Source organism: Ailuropoda melanoleuca, chromosome 13 (assembly GCF_002007445.2).
Source record: "Ailuropoda melanoleuca isolate Jingjing chromosome 13, ASM200744v2, whole genome shotgun sequence".
Taxonomy (NCBI): domain Eukaryota; kingdom Metazoa; phylum Chordata; class Mammalia; order Carnivora; family Ursidae; genus Ailuropoda; species Ailuropoda melanoleuca.
The window spans coordinates 63,676,313-63,694,449 of NC_048230.1; the positions used below are offsets into that span (position 1 = coordinate 63,676,313).

The following is an 18,137-nucleotide window of genomic DNA, read 5'->3' on the forward strand; positions in this document are numbered from 1 at the left end:
CCCCCCCCTTTTTTTTCTAAACTGAGGTATAACTGACATATAACATTAGTTTCTGGTGTATTTAACAACATTCTTTTTGAAACTAACCCCAATGTACCCTGGGAAGAGGTGCCTTTCTCAAGCTCAGTGCGTAAGTAAAGAATATCCTCCCTGCTTTAACTTTACCTATGGCTCCTCTCTAATTCCTAAGCTTTCTCCTAAACGATATTCACACTAAGCCCATCTCCCACCGTTCTCCTTCCTTTAAAGAGCCCATGAATGGTCATTAATCAACATAATTTAAAAGTAGTTAAAATCTACTCCTACTCTGCTTAACTAGATAAAATAAATCGCATGAATGATACTCTGAAGGGGAGGCCAATGCTNAGGTGCCTTTCTCAAGCTCAGTGCGTAAGTAAAGAATATCCTCCCTGCTTTAACTTTACCTATGGCTCCTCTCTAATTCCTAAGCTTTCTCCTAAACGATATTCACACTAAGCCCATCTCCCACCGTTCTCCTTCCTTTAAAGAGCCCATGAATGGTCATTAATCAACATAATTTAAAAGTAGTTAAAATCTACTCCTACTCTGCTTAACTAGATAAAATAAATCGCATGAATGATACTCTGAAGGGGAGGCCAATGCTGAGCCCACTGCTATTTCTGCTTCTTAAGCAGCAAGCTAGTTAAATTTGTTATTTATCCCTCTTGAGGTGGTAACAACATCATACTTTTCACATACTGCTAACCAATTCTGATGAAATTCCTTCATAAATAAGCAGGCTTCAGAGATCCTTCTAAAATAAGGGGGTGGGAGGGTCTACTTAATCCTTGGTTAACAAGATCCTTTTCCTTGGGTACTCAGATAAAAGGAGGTTTTACTGATTTCTGGAATAACTGGCTCCAAGTACAAGCTGAACTGCTAAAAAATAAATTACTCTGGGGTCTTTTTTACACAGGCAGGCAGACGTTCCTTAATAGGGAAAGGATTACACATTAGTTTAAATTTCAGCAGAGGGACGCCTGGGTGGCTCAGGGTGGCTCACTCGGTTAAGCATCTGCCTTCCGCTCAAGGTCATGATCCCAGAGTCCTGGGAGCCTGCTTCTCCCTCTGCCTGCCACTCCCCCTACTTGTGCGCTCTCTCTCACATACATACGTACATACATTTCAGCAGACCCTGCTAGTCAACGATAATAGTCTGGTAAAGATCCACTGTAAATGAAGGTGAGTATTCCAACAGCCTTTAGTCTGATGCCACATGGGTAGCTCCGCTATAGCCCAGAATTCTCAGGAGGCAACTGAGTCACCCAGGTTTCCCTTTACCTTGTTTTGTGTCACCTTTAAGAACTCAGGATGTGGCATGAGATAGGCCTAGATTAGTCTTCCAGCTCTGTGGTTTTCATACAACTATAAAGCCTTGAATCTCAGTTTCTTCAAAAGTAAAGTGGAAAGAGTAAATGTTCAAATTATCTATTTATTTCATGCCTAGTCCACTTCGTCTTCCCACCTCTAAAATAAATGACCATAATTTGAAGCTTAAGCTGGAGGAAAATGGATCTGTTCCTGGTCTTAAAGCAATTCATCCAAGTTGTTCTCTGAGACTTCACATGTCCATTATGTCGGTGGTCCTCACAGTAGCCAAGGCTACAGTCCCATTTTGGGCAATTAGACTAATACTGTCTAACTGTGGACCAGAGTACTTATGAGATGCAGTCAGCATTCACTATGAGCATGTAAATTAGAGGAAGACCCCAGTTAGGTTGTAGAAACTGAGTTCTGACCTGCTCTTACTGTAAGCAACACTTTGGGGTGAGTTAATCTCTTGGGTGCTGTTTGTTTGCCCATACAATTTTTTTTTTTTAAAGTAAACTCTACCCCCAACGTGGGCCTCAGACTGACAATGCCAGTATCAAGAGTCCCATGCTCTATAGACAGCCAGCCAGGAGCCCCTGCCTACACAATTTTAGATTTTCTTCCACTTATAGTCAGACATTCACTTATTGACTACAATTTAACAAATACAAACCTCTTGTTATAGCAACATGCTAAAAACTTGCAATTTCAAATGTAGACAAATCCCAATCATTTTAAAGGATAATGATCCATAACGGTGTATATAAATGTAAGCTAATCTGTTTTGTCAACTACAAAATAGACATGATACTTCATCTCATAGAGTTGCGAGATAAAATGACAATTTACTCAATCCAAAGGACCTTAAATGTTCACCTTTGTGCAATACTAAAGGGGTCAAGTAAAATGGAGAACTGTCTAAACTTCCACCTGCTCTTAAAAACACAACTGTGCATCCAGTCATAAGTCCTCTTAGTGGATCATCCAGGTAAGGCAATGTAGATATACAGAAGGAAGACTGTTACTCAGACTCAAATTCACACCTCTTTTGAATTTTTAAGTTCCAAGTGCCCCAAGCACCCATATTCCAAGCAAAATCTAAACCTAAATCTCTCTGCTCTCATCTAAATTTTATCTAGAGCTATGCTGTCCAATTATAGTAACCACTAGCCACATGTAGCTACTTTAAGTAAAATAAATATTACACCAGCCACATTTCAAGGGCTCAAGTCTCATTTGGCTAGCAGCTACCACACAGGACAGCACAGATACAGAACATTTCTATCATGATAGAAGGTTCTACCAGGACAGCACTGACTGAAAAGCTTGGATCCAGGTCAACATCTTCCTTTCACTGGCGGGGACAGCATGAGGCACCATGTTGCATGATTCACTCTGGTCACAACTGGCAAAGCCAGGAGTAAGACTTCCCTTGTCCTAACTCCCCACCCCACCACCAACTCCCCTGCTGGAGGCCAGTCAAGGACCTTTTCCCTACATGGCAAGGTACAATGCTGTGTAATTCCTTAAGGCTGGCCAAAAGTTTTCCTGGCTAAAATGTCCATCTCGAAAGCAGGCCACTTCTGCACATAGTCCCTGGAGAATCAGAGCCTCAATGAGTGCTTCCCAGAGAACACTGCAACTAAGGTATTAGTCCACTGAGGTATAAGTCAAACCTAGATAGAGCAATCATTTTAAGTGTCAGAAGTATGGCAAATCCCATTTAACGAACTCACCTTTGTTCTCTAAATACAAGATGAAGTTAGAATGTTTTACTCTGAGAGTAATTAACCAGTTACAAGATCCCTAAAATGGGCATTTATATTTCATATACTCTTCTGCAGTGAGTCATGTTTTCACAAGGACATCCCTGACTGAAAATGTTTCTTCTTTCCCAGGAGGCAAAACTTAAAAGGGAAAAAGGACTTGTCTAACCTGAAAATGTACCTTCCCAGGCCAGCTCAATTAGGACAGGCCCATTCCTGCAGGCTTGTTCTCCTTTGCTTCTATTAAGTGAGCCCTTAATGCCTGGGAAATAGTGAAAGTGACTACAAACCTCCTGTCTATGCTACATAGAAATCCACAGCTCAGCCTAAGCTGCCCTTATTCTCAACAGAGCATGGGCCTCAATATGCCCCAAAGTCTACAACTTGTCTGGCCATACAGGAGTCAAGGGTGTTGATGCACTGTTTCATGCATCCTATTACCAGTTCAACTAAGGGGCCCTCTGTTTTGAGTTATCACTACTGATGGTACTTGAAATGCACAGGCCATTCTCTGGGCAACTAGCTGGAGAAAGAGTAAGCCTGAACACACATATGTTCTTCAGAAGCCTTTCTAATGCAATTCATTTAACAGGCTACTTTTTATGCTCTAATTATGAATTACCCCAACTTCAAAACTGTAATGAAGAATAAGTAATTGAACAAGTACTGAGGCCTAGCCATGGGCCTTGTAAAAGAAAAAATACAAAAACTACAAAGCAAGGAATACTGCTTAAGAGGTTGAATTACTACAAAACTAGTTCTAAGTTTCATATGAATGTCAGGACTAAAAAATTGACCAGAAGCTTATTTTGATCAATTTATCTTATTCTCATCAATTATTTGACCTTGGGATACAGTACTACCAGATACTCTTAGGTGCTCTTTTATATGGCTCTGAGATAGCTATTATCCCTCTACTTTTACAGATGAGAAACTAGGATCAGAGTTGTGACTTGCTTAGGGCCACCCAGCTAACCAAGTTTATCTAGTTCTGAAGTCTGCATTTCAATGGTAAGCAAGTGAACTTTTTGTCCACGGTCTTCCATTCCTACTAAAAAAGTGAGGCTCGAAAAAAATTAAAATTAAAAAATAAAATAAAAATGTGAGGCTCAACAGGAAAAGGTGAACTTCAAATCTTATTTATTCCACTGGTTCTGAAACTTAGTGTGCATCACATCACCTTGGTTGACTTGTTAAAACCTAGCTGACTAAGCCCCACTCCCAGAGTTTGGGCCAGGAGGTCCGGATGAGACCAAGAATTTGCATTTCCAACAAGTTCTCAGACAATGCTGATCAGGAAAACACAGTTCAGGAACCACTGCTCCATTCGAATCCTCCCCTGTCAATCGGTGCCATCAGTAGCTAAAGACCCCTAACTTAATCTAAAGGTAGTGACTGCCATAGAGAAGATCTTCAGCATCCCACATTTTAAACTGTGCCAATACCTCCGCTTACCTCCTAATGCTCTGCCTTAACCACTGTAGGGATATCAGTATGAAAACAACCTCTTGCTCTTTGTGCTCTGCTTAGTCTCCCAATCCTGAAAGATGACATCAGGATCAAATAATGGCTTGCTAAACATGAAGGAGGAAAAGGATTAGGATTCTGATGAGATACATAGTAAAACAGCTGCAAAAGCAGTGAACGATCTCTACTATTTAGGCAAATACTCATTGAAAGGTAGAAGATATTGAGGATAAATATCAAGCTTCTATAAACATATACTGAAAAACACGCTCTGGTCCTTCCAAAACAAAAACAAAATCAACCATAAACTTAATAGCTTAACCAACGGAATACCTTAACCAAACAAAGAAAAACATACATATTAGTCAAGTAAGATAGTAAACTCCAGACGGATCAATTTCTCTAAGGATAATTTGTGGTCAGGTGTATTAATCAGAATCATCCAGGGCTGCTAAATATTTAAAAATGCAGATTTCTGGGGCAGCTGGGTGGCTCAGTCAGTTGAGTGTCCGACTCTTGATTTTGGCTCTGGTCATGCTATCAGATCAAGCCCCTCCACGCCTAGTATGGAGCCTGCTTAAGAGTCTCTCTCTCTCTCCCTCTGCCCCTTCCCATCCCTAAGTGCTCTAGCTCTTAAAAAAAAAAAAAAAAAAAAAAAAAAAGATTTCTCAGCCTGTGCCACTAAAGAATCAACTTAAGAGGCCTAGGAATATGTATTTTTACCAAGTGCTCCCAGGTGATTCTTAAGCAGATTAGTTTGAGAACAAAGAAAACTTAGTGTAGGGGCCCCTGGCCAGCTCAGTTGGTGCAGCATGTGACTCTTGATTGCAAGGTTGTGAGTTAGAGCCCCACGCCGGGTGTGGCAATTACTTAAAAACGAAAGAAAGAAAAGAAAGAAAGAAAACTTAGCATAAAGCTCTCACTTTTTCTCACTTGATTTTCAACCAGCTAATGAGCTAGAAAGAGAGGGGTTCCCATTTCACAATTTAAACATTTGTGGAAAGCATCTGTACTACCCATACAGGATGAGATAGTGTTCTTTTTACACTTCCTAGTAAATAAGCAAAACATGTAAATTTCTCCAGTCCAGAATAAAAAATTGGAAGAAGAGGGCAAGAGAAGCTCAAAGCCAGAGAAAAGTGGTTGCTTCTGACCTGGGATTAAGTGGTGATTGTAGACAGACTCAGGAAAATGGAAGGGGAACATCCATAACTAGGCCTTCAATACGGAAATAAGCTCTGAGATGCTGCTAATCCTAAAGGAGTTTACAATACTTAGTGCCTTCCTAAATAGGTAGTAAAATGGAGAAGTACCAGGCATACTTATCCAAACCGTACCAAATTCTAAAGACTAAGAGGTACTCCAGAGTAAAAAGGAATACCTGAACAGAACAAAACAGGACTATAGACTTATGGGAGAAGAATACACACTGAACTATATTTCTGGGAAACAGAGCTGCTGCAGAAGGACCTTTTTAAATTTTTAATCAAGTTTTCAATAAGTGTACTTAACAAAGTTATCTTCTCTTTTGTACAATAGCACCCACTGGCTTGCATATTTACATTATGTGCCACCAGTATGGATTCTGCTTAAAATTCTGGTAGTCTTGTACCAACACTCCCACTGTTTTCAGCCACTTATGGACCCAATTGAATCATACCTTACTGTAACCTTAAAACTATTGCCCTAAAAACTTGAGCTCAATACAAACACTATCTGACATCTAACAATTCCACAGGTTAGCTCCAGTCCTAAAGAAGTTCTATAGTATTTTCAAGACTGTAAGAGAAAAATTTTGGCTTCTTGTTTGTCCAACTAGAATCTGATTTTCTACAGAGCAAACAAACATACTTCTGCTAACAGACAACTTTCCTGACATTCTGAGATTAGGAAGGTGTTAACATTTGTAAAGGACTATAAAGTTCTGCTTAAGTGCCTATTTTTATATCACACTATATTCAAGGGAGAAAGGAGGGATTTGATTTTTAAGGGGAAAAAAGTAGTAATTATGGTCAAACCACCACCAGCTGAACATGCACAGAAGGCACTAACTAGGAGACCGCTCAGAGCTGCGGCAGGGGGAGGTCTGGCCTTAAGAGAGCTTTCTGCCTGGAAGTCAAGTATAACACGCCAGCAGTTACAAAGACTAGACAACTTATGTTCCTCCTCCCTGCTTTTGTTTTCTTTCCTGGTTAACTAGAACCATGAAAAATTAAGAAATAGATCCTGAGATATGATCAATTCCCTGAGAGACTCTTGTTTCTTCATTTCTGATGTTAAACAGCAAGAACTAGTGACATTGCATTCATTCTTTGTGAAAACGCACTGATTATAAGAATAAGGCATGTTCAGTCTAACATTAGTCTCTATTAATTTTCCATATTCAAAACACTATAAGTAATACCACTACGTACTCTGACCCCTTCTCTGAGGAGTTTAACAGCTTTCATATCAAGACACTTCATGGCCTGGAAGCAGTAACAACAGTAATATATTTAAACTACTCCACAAAATTAGTTTCGCAGGACTTTAAGTACTGAGTCTAATTTCTAAGATTTTAGTTCTTCAAATTTATGAAGCTGGTGATTTTACACTCTTTATTTCAGGCAATTCAGTTCAAGGATTTAAACCATTTCAAGCAAATAACTTGAATTAGCTATTGTCACATGATCTCTTGAACAGAAGGTGAACATTTCTAGTCACTGACAAATCTACCTGTTCAGGAAAACTTGAAAACTACTTTCCTAAATCTCATGTAATAACTGCTGTCTGATACAGAAAGATAATGGGAAATACACAGAACTTTAAACATCTATTCCAGGTGAAATGATTTAATGAGCTTACAGGTATCCTAAAAAAATTTTTTTTTTCTACAACAGTTAGGAATTTGGACATCTTTGGAATTGTAATAAGGTCCTAGGTTTCCAATTTTTGCAAGGAGAAAAAAAAAATCTTTTAGATTGGGAATAAATGGAGACGTCATTCTTTCACTGATAGTGAAGTATTAACTGCAAGAAAATACCTTTCATCCCTATTCAACCTGGTATGTCAGGAGCCTCTGTACTGAGGCCCAAGGAAAAATATGGAATCTCAACAGAGGAAGTGAGCATACAGACCTATAAGTACTAACTTCAAAATGTTTGTTCTGGGAACCATATGGATTTGTCTTGTTCATCTGTATCTAGTCGTTACTGCTATTTACTTTCTCAATGTTTGAATGAATAAATATGGCAGCTTAAATTTTTCATTTGCAATTAAACATGAAATTTTCACTTTCCTGAGTAGATCTATAAATACTGCACCATCCCAAGTGCAAAGGGGGAAAAGTTACTGGCTGCCAAAGATTCTTAAACTGTAATTTAACTATGAGAAACAAAGTGGTTTGTACACAGTCACAAAGTCTTACCCATCCTGACCTCGCCTGTCTGGATCCACAGCAACAGTATCATATTCAAGGCTCCCTAGCGACCCACTCTCTTGGGCAAAATCTCACAATATCCAAATTCAAAAATTAAAGTTGTTCCTTTTATACAAAAGACTAAAAAAGCGGGGCCATCCGGGTGGCTCAGTTGGTTAAGCGTCTGCCTTCGGCTTGGGTCATGATCCCAGCGTCCTGGGATGGAGCCCATGTCTGCTGAGCAGGGAGCCTGCCTCTCCCTCTCCCTCTGCTCACCCTGCATGTACTGTCAAATGAATAAATTAAAAAAAAAAAAAATCTTAAAAAAAAACCCACTAAAAAAGCAATCTCTGAAAAAGGTTTGGTTTTTTGTTTTTTTAAGGATTGGCAAGGAACTAAAAATTCTGTATTAAGCTTCACTTTTCCTACAGTGATCTTCACATGCTCTTTAATCCTCAATCTTGTGAGTTAAGTATTAGACCTAGTTTACAGGTAAAGAACTAAGGCTTGGAGATTAACTTCTAGCTATTGAGCAGAAGCACAATAACTCAAATTCAAATCCCCTTGACTCAATCTCTGTCCTTTCCACTCTACCACGGTTGATTTGGCCAGGACACACACACACACACACACACACACACACACACTCACTCTTCACATTCGGAATCAAAGAACACACACACACACTCTTCACATTCGGAATCAGAGAAAAAAGAGGAAGAGGCCCAAGCTTTGAAAACTTTAAATTCCATTTTGGATATTCTGACACACTGAGGGCAATACAGCCATGCAGTATTAATAAATATTCACTTTCCCACAGGATATTTTTCTCCATATACTTTATGAACCGTATGTTCCTGAGATGTTTATCTTTTGAAAACTTTCTCTCTGAAGACTTTTTAAAATTAGACCCAATTTTGTAATTTCTCTCCTATGAAATTATTTTCTCCAGCCCACCTTTAAGAGAGTATGTTTGAAGTTTGCTCCTGTTGTGATGCTTCTATGATAATCCTTTTGATCAATGGTATATCTACTAAGATCCACTCGGCTTAATCTAATGGACATTAGTAAACATATACCACAACTCATTTTGATTTATTTTCTTTTAAGTAGCACTCAGCATTAGCTAGACTTAAGAGCCATTATTGAAATTTCTGCTTACTAGATACATTTTTTCATGAAATCTCCCAAATGCCTATACTCATGCATAACTGCTAGCATGGAGTTTCCTACTTAAATTCTCATTCCTAAGCTTTATTACTTAAGGCATTCTTGTTGCCAAGAATTACTATTTCACAGGAAGTTGAGTTGGTCCCTTTAAGCATTGTATGAATAAATGAAAAATCAAGGTAACTCTCAGATGCTTTTGAGTCTTATCAGTTTAAAAATGTTTTGGAGGGAAAAAATAAAAATAAAAATGTTTTAGGGGGAGAAGTAAAATAGCGGCCTTTTGAAAAAACATGCTGACACAAGACATACTGAGCTCTGTTGTTTAAAAAAAACAATCACAGGGGCGCCTGGGTAGCGCAGACGTTAAGCGTCTGCCTTCGGCTCAGGGCGTGATCCCGGTGTTCTGGGATCGAGTCCTCCGCTGGGAGCCTGCTTCTTCCTCTCCCACTCCCCTGCTGTGTTCCCTCTCTCGCTGGCTGTCTCTCTGTCACATAAATTAAAAAAAAAAAAAAAAATCACAAATAATGAACTCGGCATTTCACTTACTAAGTGCATCTAATAAAGATAAAGCTCTTGGTACCTTTTTTAAAATTGAGATATAATTGACATTTAAGTTCTGGGCATCTTTAAGAGGAAATCCATAGTTCTACTAAAGGGCCGAGAAATTAGCCACAGCAATATAGTTTCTTCATTTCTAAGCTCCTCCCCTCTGAAAAAGAAGTTCTTTCAGCAATGCAATCTTGCCTTATTCTTATTCTTAGAAGAGTAGAGACCAGATACACATTTGGCTCCTACTTAGCCCAAACCTAGAAACAGATAACACCACCTTTCATTTTTTAGTGGTTGCTTCATAATCGTAAGAGATCAGTGTAGGCTGTGAAGTTCAGTGAGGTAAAGACTCAGCGAACTCTAGTTATATGCTACTGTTCACTGTGTAAATGTCAGAAGATTTAAAAGGTTATCAGGGAATACCAGTGAAGGAAGAAGTCACCAACATCAGTACCTGAAACCTAACATTCAAAATAAAGACCCACTTCAGAATAGAAGTAGTCTGACCAAAGTTTCAATTTTAAAATGTGGGCGAAGAGGCTCTCTATAAACTTAATTAAATCTCAATAGCTTGTGAAGCATAGAAATATCATCCCTATCTATAGATGACAAAACAATGTTTGGCTGCCAGAGCTAAGTTTCATACTAAGAACAGGGACTTATTTAGATTTTTCTACTCCAATTTTCTACTTACCACAGCTGCTCCAGAATGTTATCTCCCCACAGCCTCCCTCTTCATCACTTATACCCTTTAGTATTAATCTGGTTCCAGCCTTAACAGCAAAGTATCTCTTTAAGACCTAGCCATCCAGATGCAAAGGGTCTAAACTATCTCTACGAGCACATAATTAAGGGCAGGCTGTGACATCTCTTACAAGAAAGCTTACCATTTACAGTCTGGGATTTCTGTAATCTAGACCAGGCAGCATGCTACCAAAAAGGGGAGTTGAGAAGGTGTAAAAGATGAAGTTTTCCTTTCTTGGTCTCAGGTTCTCCCATAAACCTATGCAATCTGTACTATTCCCATTAAATTCAGATTTAATGAATACAAAAATGTGATGTCTACTAAGCTCTCAAAATTTGTTCCTTTCCTCCCACTTCCCCTTCTACTCCATAGCAGGAGCTCAGATAAGACTATAAATGAAGAGGCTACCTTATAGGAGTTGGGTAAAGTAAAAGTTCTTAGCCAATAAGACCCCCTAATTTACTGATCCTGAAACAAGCTAGGTTTAAGTCTTCAGTATCCTGCTCACAAACCTTTATAAATCTGGGCATTCATATATGGCAAGAAGATGAAAACCTGGACTTTTACAAAGTGGCAAAAGGGTGCATCTCTAGTGTACTCTAGTGTAGGATTAACCTTCAACTTTAAAAACATTTTTGGGGGGCGGGTAAACTCCAAACAGCCAAGAATATCTCCTCCAAGAAAGATCCCAGGCATCTATCTTTGCTAGGCTGTGCTAAGAAAAATACAAAGAATACTGAGACCAAGAGTTGGCAGTCTTTTGTTCTTAGAACACAGGAAAATGTCAGAATACCCAAGGATCTATGAAACTTGTTCTCAACAACAAAGACAAGAGAATTAAAGTCCCCAATAATGCTGATATCTTTTAACACCTTTTGCTGGAGCCTATCTACGTGTATCTCAGGAACGCTAATGAATGGAGTTCTCTGGGTCCTTAAGCCACAGAAACAAAGTTAACTTCAAAGGCTCAGAGAGGAATTAACAGGCTGGTAGAGATACACCTCTACCCTAAATCTAATGGAGAGGGCACGAGGGAAATGTAAATAAAAATATCTACTATAAATTTCAGACAAATTCTCAAGAACAGTACACAAAGGTAAAGGTGGCAGGGAGATAACTGAATGGATATAAAAACTTACGCCAACAAATTGAAAATGAATACCATCAAAAAAGAAATTTAAAACTTAAGTTGCCTCTCTCCTTTGGTTTCTTTCTCTACTAAAATTTATTATTTTTTAAAGATTTTGTTTATTTATTCGACAGAGATAGAGACAGACAGTGAGAGAGGGAACACAAGCAGGGGGAGTGGGAGAGGAAGAAGCAGGCTCATAGCGGAGGAGCCTGACGTGGGGCTCGATCCCATAACGCCGGGATCATGCCCTGAGCCAAAGGCAGACTCTTAACCGCTGTGCCACCCAGGTGCCCCTCTACTAAAATTTAGAGACATAAATGACAGATAAAGATAAATAGGGTTCTAGCTTGATGGTAACTATATACACTTGAGATAATCAGTAAAATCACTTCTCTCCCAATATGAAAAATACTCTTTCTTGAACATACAGAAAAAAAATCATGTTGAACAGTATCTATTTGCTGTTATTTTAGCATACTGTCATTTCCTATAGCCCTACCAAAAATACCATTAATAGCTAATATATTTTATAAGCTTTTCCCACTAATAATAAAGCCTAGGCTACCAAGATACCTGCACTCCCTCCCCACAATCTTTATCCCCCTCCACAGTACCCAGGCACTGGTGCTATCAACACAGAGCACACAACACACACCTAGATAGGCAGGTTGCGGGGGGTGGGGGGGGCAGGGGCTGGTAAAATGCTAATTATTTCTTGCCTCCTTAGATTTCCTTCATCAGTGACTGGCCTGGAGCCACAGGGATGGAAAGCTGTATCTCAAACTTCATTTACAAGGCATGGAAATACAGAGAAAAGACTTGTTCCAACTATTACTACTCAAAGTTTAAAGACAATCTGAAAGCTTCCTTTAAACACAATACCTCATTCACTTCTTAAAGGCCAGTTAGGAACTTCTCCCATCCCAGCCTTTTTACCTTAAGAAGCCATATTCTCAACAGTTTGCCCAAACGCCCTTATTATGCAAAGTTAAGGGTTCAAAACAATTAAGGAGAAGATACTCTAAACCACAGGACACAGAAAAGTCACTCAACTGACTCTCCCACATACAAATGCAAAGAATTGACTGTATTTTACCATTCTTTCAAGAGGGTTTTTTTTAACCTCAGGGTCCCACATCAAATATTCATTTAAATCATTTCCATAGCCTCATTCAAAAGTAAACAATTACATCTGAATCCATTTTTCCAAATAAAGCTAGAACTTTACTGGAGTTTCATAGGGGAAGTATGAAATCCCTCACAAAAACATACTTCTGGGGAAAGAACCTTGGGTTGAAGAAAATTTGTTTTATTTTGCACTGCAAGTACGGTAAATGTTGTTAAAGATCCATAACATACTACGCATTCATAACCACCTAATATGAAATAACACAATTTCATTATAATCCGAAGGCTCCTAAAATGAAATCTATCCATAAAGTACAATAGAATCATTTCCCATACCCGTAGCAGTAGAGGATAACTGTTACTATAATTAATATACCACACAAAGCTTTCTCAAACATATTTACAGACTTAAAAGGCTGACAGTTTTTGCCCCCCTTCCCCTGCTGAAAACAAACAAGCAAAAAATCCCAATGGCCTAATTTTGGAATCTAAGATTTAAGACATGTTAAAAATCCCTGGCTCTTGTATATTGTATAAATGGATACCAATTCACTAAGACCCAGAACAAATTAATGAATCACTCTTTCAAACTCTCACAATTCCTCATTTTTATGCTGATGTTAAAGAAAAAAGCCACACAATTTTTTTTTTTTTTTTGGCTGCTATTGGTTAAAATGAGATTTGGGGACTGACTCTGACTTCTATTTTCCATTTTATCTACTTACCAAAGAAAAGTATGAGCTGGAGACACCAATATTACCTAGTTTTCACCTTTCAAACTATGAGGTATTTCTGATTCCTTTAATAACTCCTGGATATTCTAGTTTTACCAGAAACATCAGAATCTAAAATTTGTTTGGGAGTTCTGATATGCTAGTAATCTAAAAAGCACATGTTGACAAGCAACTTTGTTTCATGTCTAAGTGTAATATAAATATTCCACAGTAGTCACTAATTCTGAAAAGGTGTCCCCCCAAGGAGTTTGGTTGTAGAAGGAAAGAAAACACCAGAGCCCAATGTTTAAGTGTTTCTGGACTGAGCGGGAAGATGTGCCATATTTCATTTGAAGGTGCCATCAGTTTGCAGTTTTAAAAATGTGATGGGAATTTCCAGATAGTCACATCATCAATCTTCCCACCCCCCACTTCAATCTGCACCTAAGCGCAGAAATACAACTATCTGTTAGCATCAGAAACAATTTATATTTAAATCCTCCATACAATCTGAATCCATTAAGCTAACCAGAATCAACACAACATGATGTCAAACTATGATCCCATATAACATTACTTAGACTAACTAGTCACTAATTGAATCAAACCTTATACTTTGCTCATCCCAGGGAGGGAGGAACCCCACAAACCCAGAGTAGAGAGGCAAAAACTCCAAGTCCTTGGAATAGCAGAAGGATCACTAAACCCCAAAGTCACATTACTATTACCAACTCTACAGATAGCTCGGCAGTCTGCACAGTACTGTAATGACTCAGCCCCACTACAGTTTAGTGCTACCAACACCGAAAGGAAAAAGATAGGTAAAAGATTATGCTCCTGAAACTCCCAGCTCACTGTCAATATTTTAAATATGAACGTTCTACACAAATAACAGATTTTCCCAGCAATTGAATATGGGCCAGAACATTCTAAATTCCAAACGAACAGCAACAATTTTAACTATTGTAAAGAATGAGCTCCAAAGGGCAAAAAGTCTTTTAGGTCTTAAGGGATGAGGGCAGGTAGAATGAGGGATGTTTGTATATGTGAACTTGCACCGTTAATCTGTAAGTTGGGTTAAGTCCACTTAAGATCACGCTTAAGCAAACTCTTCTTAATGCAAAGATCAATAATGACATGTCTGAGTATAATCAAACACTGATTTTTATTTTTGAAAAACTGTCTTTCATAGTTACATAAATCAATCACTAGTTACCAGGGTATTACTTAACAGAGCAAGCACACAGTTACTGACACTACATCTTTCTTATAGACAATATTTACACAGATAATTATTCCAGTGTCAGACACTTAGGATGGTGGGGAGGCAATTAAAGTGCTTTTTCTCTTGAAGGAGGCTTAGTTAAAAAGTAAGCTAATGACGAACTATCAAATCCTTCCCTCATTTATCAGATCTGTAGAGATGTGCAGCTTTTAATTTTGTCATACTGCAATGATATATATAGCATACCGGCTAAGCTTGGGAGCTTTGGAATGCCAGACTCACCTGCCCGTGAGCAAGCTAATAAACATACCTAAGCCTTAGTTTCCTCATCTATAAAATAGAGATGATAGTACTTAACTCATAGGGTCCTTCCCAGGATTAAATAAAATTAGATGATCCATGGAAAGACCAAAGATTTGTATCAGGCAGACACTAAGCATTCAACAAATATTAACAATTACTGCAATTACAAGTGATCACATTCTAAGTCAATATACTTGGTCTACTTCAGTTTCTATAAAAACAGCATTAAAGATCAATAATTTACCCCACCTACAATCATCACATATTCAATAGTTCCTTTGCATAATTTAAGTGAGAACCATGGAGAATAACTTTCTGAAGAGAAAGGACTAAACTTTGCTTCATTACTAAATTCACGACCTACTCAGCCCAATCTTAAAGTCAAAAGAACACTTTTCCTGTGTTAAGCTCCTACCTTCCTCCAAAAGAGGTCAAAAGGACTCTTTACATCCTCATCTGCCCCATCCTTTCTTTGCTCCCACATCCCAAAGAAACATCTATACTCTTTGTGGTTTTTCAACTGCAGGGGACTCATCACTCTTAAAATCCTGATAGGTTAGCTAAACATAGTTAAGAAATACTCCAACTCCTGACACTCAGCACCTAGTCTTGCACAACACAGGGCTCAGAAGTCACCTCCTCTGAGAAATTTCCCCACCCGCAGACAAAATTAAGTCCCCTAGTTTCTCAAAGCATTTTGGGTATACATACACCTCAGCACCTACCTTATAATTAACTAATTATGTCTCTCCCATTAGACTGGATTGAGGGCGAGAAGCATTGTGACCAAAGGTTCAGCTCTAGCACTACGCAGTGTTTGGCACATATTAGGTGCTCAAGAAATGCTACACTTTAATTTAACCACAATCTTTCCTTGCAGAGTCACATCTCTTGTTAGATGCCCCACTACAAATCTGAACATAAGGCTGCTCTCAGCAGAGCAGGCTAACATGATGGACTGCTGATTACAACATCAGAAAACCTACTCATCAGCTTCTCCCATTGGAGAGGTTCCCGGAACCCGAACTCAACCGAGCAGGATTATGTACCATCAGAATCAGTGGGAATTCCCAGCACACTACAGAAGGAACCTTCTCCTTCAATAAGATTGCTGAAAAGCCCACAGGGTGAGCTTTTTATTGGGGGAATCCTCATTGAATAATTGAAGTGGAAATACTCAGAGAATAAATGCCTTGATTTGGCTGAAAAGGGGTCAAAAACATAAAGATCCGGGAAAAGCAAGCTAGCTCTTGATTCCTGAAAAACAGCAACTTCTGAAAAAGAACAGGAAACAGGGGTGGGTGCTGGCTACTCTTTGTTTCAATAAATAAAATCTTTTTTCCCCCCACAGCCCAAAAGAAAAGCCCAATACACCAGGTCCAGATGAGATGCTCAACAACCTTTCCTCCTGACAAGTACACTAAACTTCGGTTCTAAAAAAACAAAAACAAAACACTGAATTAGGAACCTCAACCACCATGAAAAGTTCTAGTCAGGAATACTTTTTTTAAAAAAAATCTCTTTGCCCGAGTCCAACAATTACATTGGTTGGCCCATAAAGAACTTGCAAACTTTCTGAAGGGAGGTACTACTACTACCTTTGCAAAGAACACAACTCGGGAAAAACCACCTCAAAATATGATAAACTCCACAAAGGGTGGCTTTAGTTTTATAACCATAATTCCCATCATAAACATCTTACACCCCTACCCCCCCCCAAATCAACAGTTGCCGAAGGGTATCTTTCATTCTGGAAACAGAAAAGGAAACAAGAAGCAGAAAGAGAATAACCCCCAAAATAAAGTTCTCCTTGGAAAAAATAGTAACAATTCAGTCTCCCACCCTTCCCTCTCTGGTGAAGACTGTGATTTATTCGGCTTTGCTCTGCAGAAAGCTCTTTCTGGGCAGCTCAAGGAAGGAGCCGAGGGAGGGAGAGAAAGAGACACAGCCACAGAAAGGAGAAGAGAGAGAAAAAGAAAATGGCGCAGAGACTAAGTCCCGACTGTCGACAAGGCGACTTTCCCGGGAGGAATCCGGGCCGGGAAAGGCTGCCCGAAGCCCGGCGGCGGGCGACGCCGGGTCTCCGTTGCCCCCTCTTGGCGGGGCCGCGATCTGGGGGGGCTGGGGTCCCCGGAAAGGGGGTCCAGAGGCGGCCCGATGGGAACAATGGGGCCGGTGAGAGAGGAGCCGGGACTTAGTCTCTGGGACGCCATGTCTGTCCTCTGCCCGGCTCCGGCCGGGCGCGGGGTAGGCGGCCGGCAGCTAGGGGACGCAGGGTCGGGGCGGGGGGGTACACTCACCATTCAATCGGAAATCCGCTTCAATCTGGAGAGAGAAAAGGAGGGAATATGAACAAACAGGCTCCTTTCACCCCACAGGCGGCGAGCGCGCGGGGCTGGGGGCCTAGCCCACCCCGCACCCCAGAGATGAGGGGGCCCCAGGAACCGCCATAAGGGGCAACCATCCCCCCAGTCTGTAACTTCGCGGCTTTCGCCCGAGGCCTAGCGCGCCCAGCTCCGCCGGCCGGCCGCCCCTGGTCGGGGGCTCTGGCCTGTCAAAGCAGCCGGGCTGGGGCCGGGGCCTGCGCCGGGGGTCGCGGAGTGCCGGGGCGGGGCCGGGGCGCCGGGAGGAGCCGGCCGAGCCGTACCTGGGAATCGTTGTGGAGATGGTCCCCACTCATGTCGGCCGGAGCGGCGAGCGCGGCGAGGGGCGCCGAGGAGACGCAGTCGGTCGGGACCGGCCTGTGCGGGCGGACGGGGGCTCCCGGAGGCTTCCAGATGCTCCCGGAGGCGCGGGTAAGCGGCGGCGGCCGCGGGCCTGAGACTCCCGGAACGGCTGAGACAGCGACAACGGCGGCGACGCTGACTGACTGCCGGGCGGGCGGCGAGAGCGGACCCCACCAGTTGTGTAACAGCCTAAGTTCGCATTTCGGCTCACTGCGCCTGCGCGGCCGCTTTTAAACGAGACGTCGGCGACGTCAGAGACTCGCGGAAAGAGGCCGAGGGTGCAGGGCCCGCCCCCTCGCGCTTCCAAAGATGGACCCGACTTTGCATCGCAAACCCCGCCCCCTAGTCCACGCTAGCCGCTGTTATTTGCATAAGGAGCCAACTCCTCCCACGGCCGCCCACCCAGAGCAACCTTGCCTTCCTCTCCCGGCGCCTTTTCTCGGAACCCCGTACTCCTCTGCGAGACAGTGCGCAGGCGCAGCCA

At 41.0% G+C, this 18,137-nt stretch overlaps 1 protein-coding gene across 1 annotated transcript in view; it reads right to left on the reverse strand.

Moving 5' to 3' along the window:
- Nucleotides 1–17,877, reverse strand: part of TOP1 (DNA topoisomerase I) — an 89,502-nt gene extending 71,625 nt beyond the window's left edge. Inside the window, exons 1-2 of the mRNA XM_034641620.1 lie at nucleotides 17,575–17,877; nucleotides 17,228–17,252 (exon numbers count right to left, since the gene is read on the reverse strand). Coding sequence (XP_034497511.1) covers nucleotides 17,228–17,252; nucleotides 17,575–17,607 — 58 coding nt within the window. The 5' untranslated portion in view covers nucleotides 17,608–17,877. The remainder of the gene's footprint in view (nucleotides 1–17,227; nucleotides 17,253–17,574) is intronic.
- Between the last annotated feature and the right edge of the window lie 260 nt (nucleotides 17,878–18,137).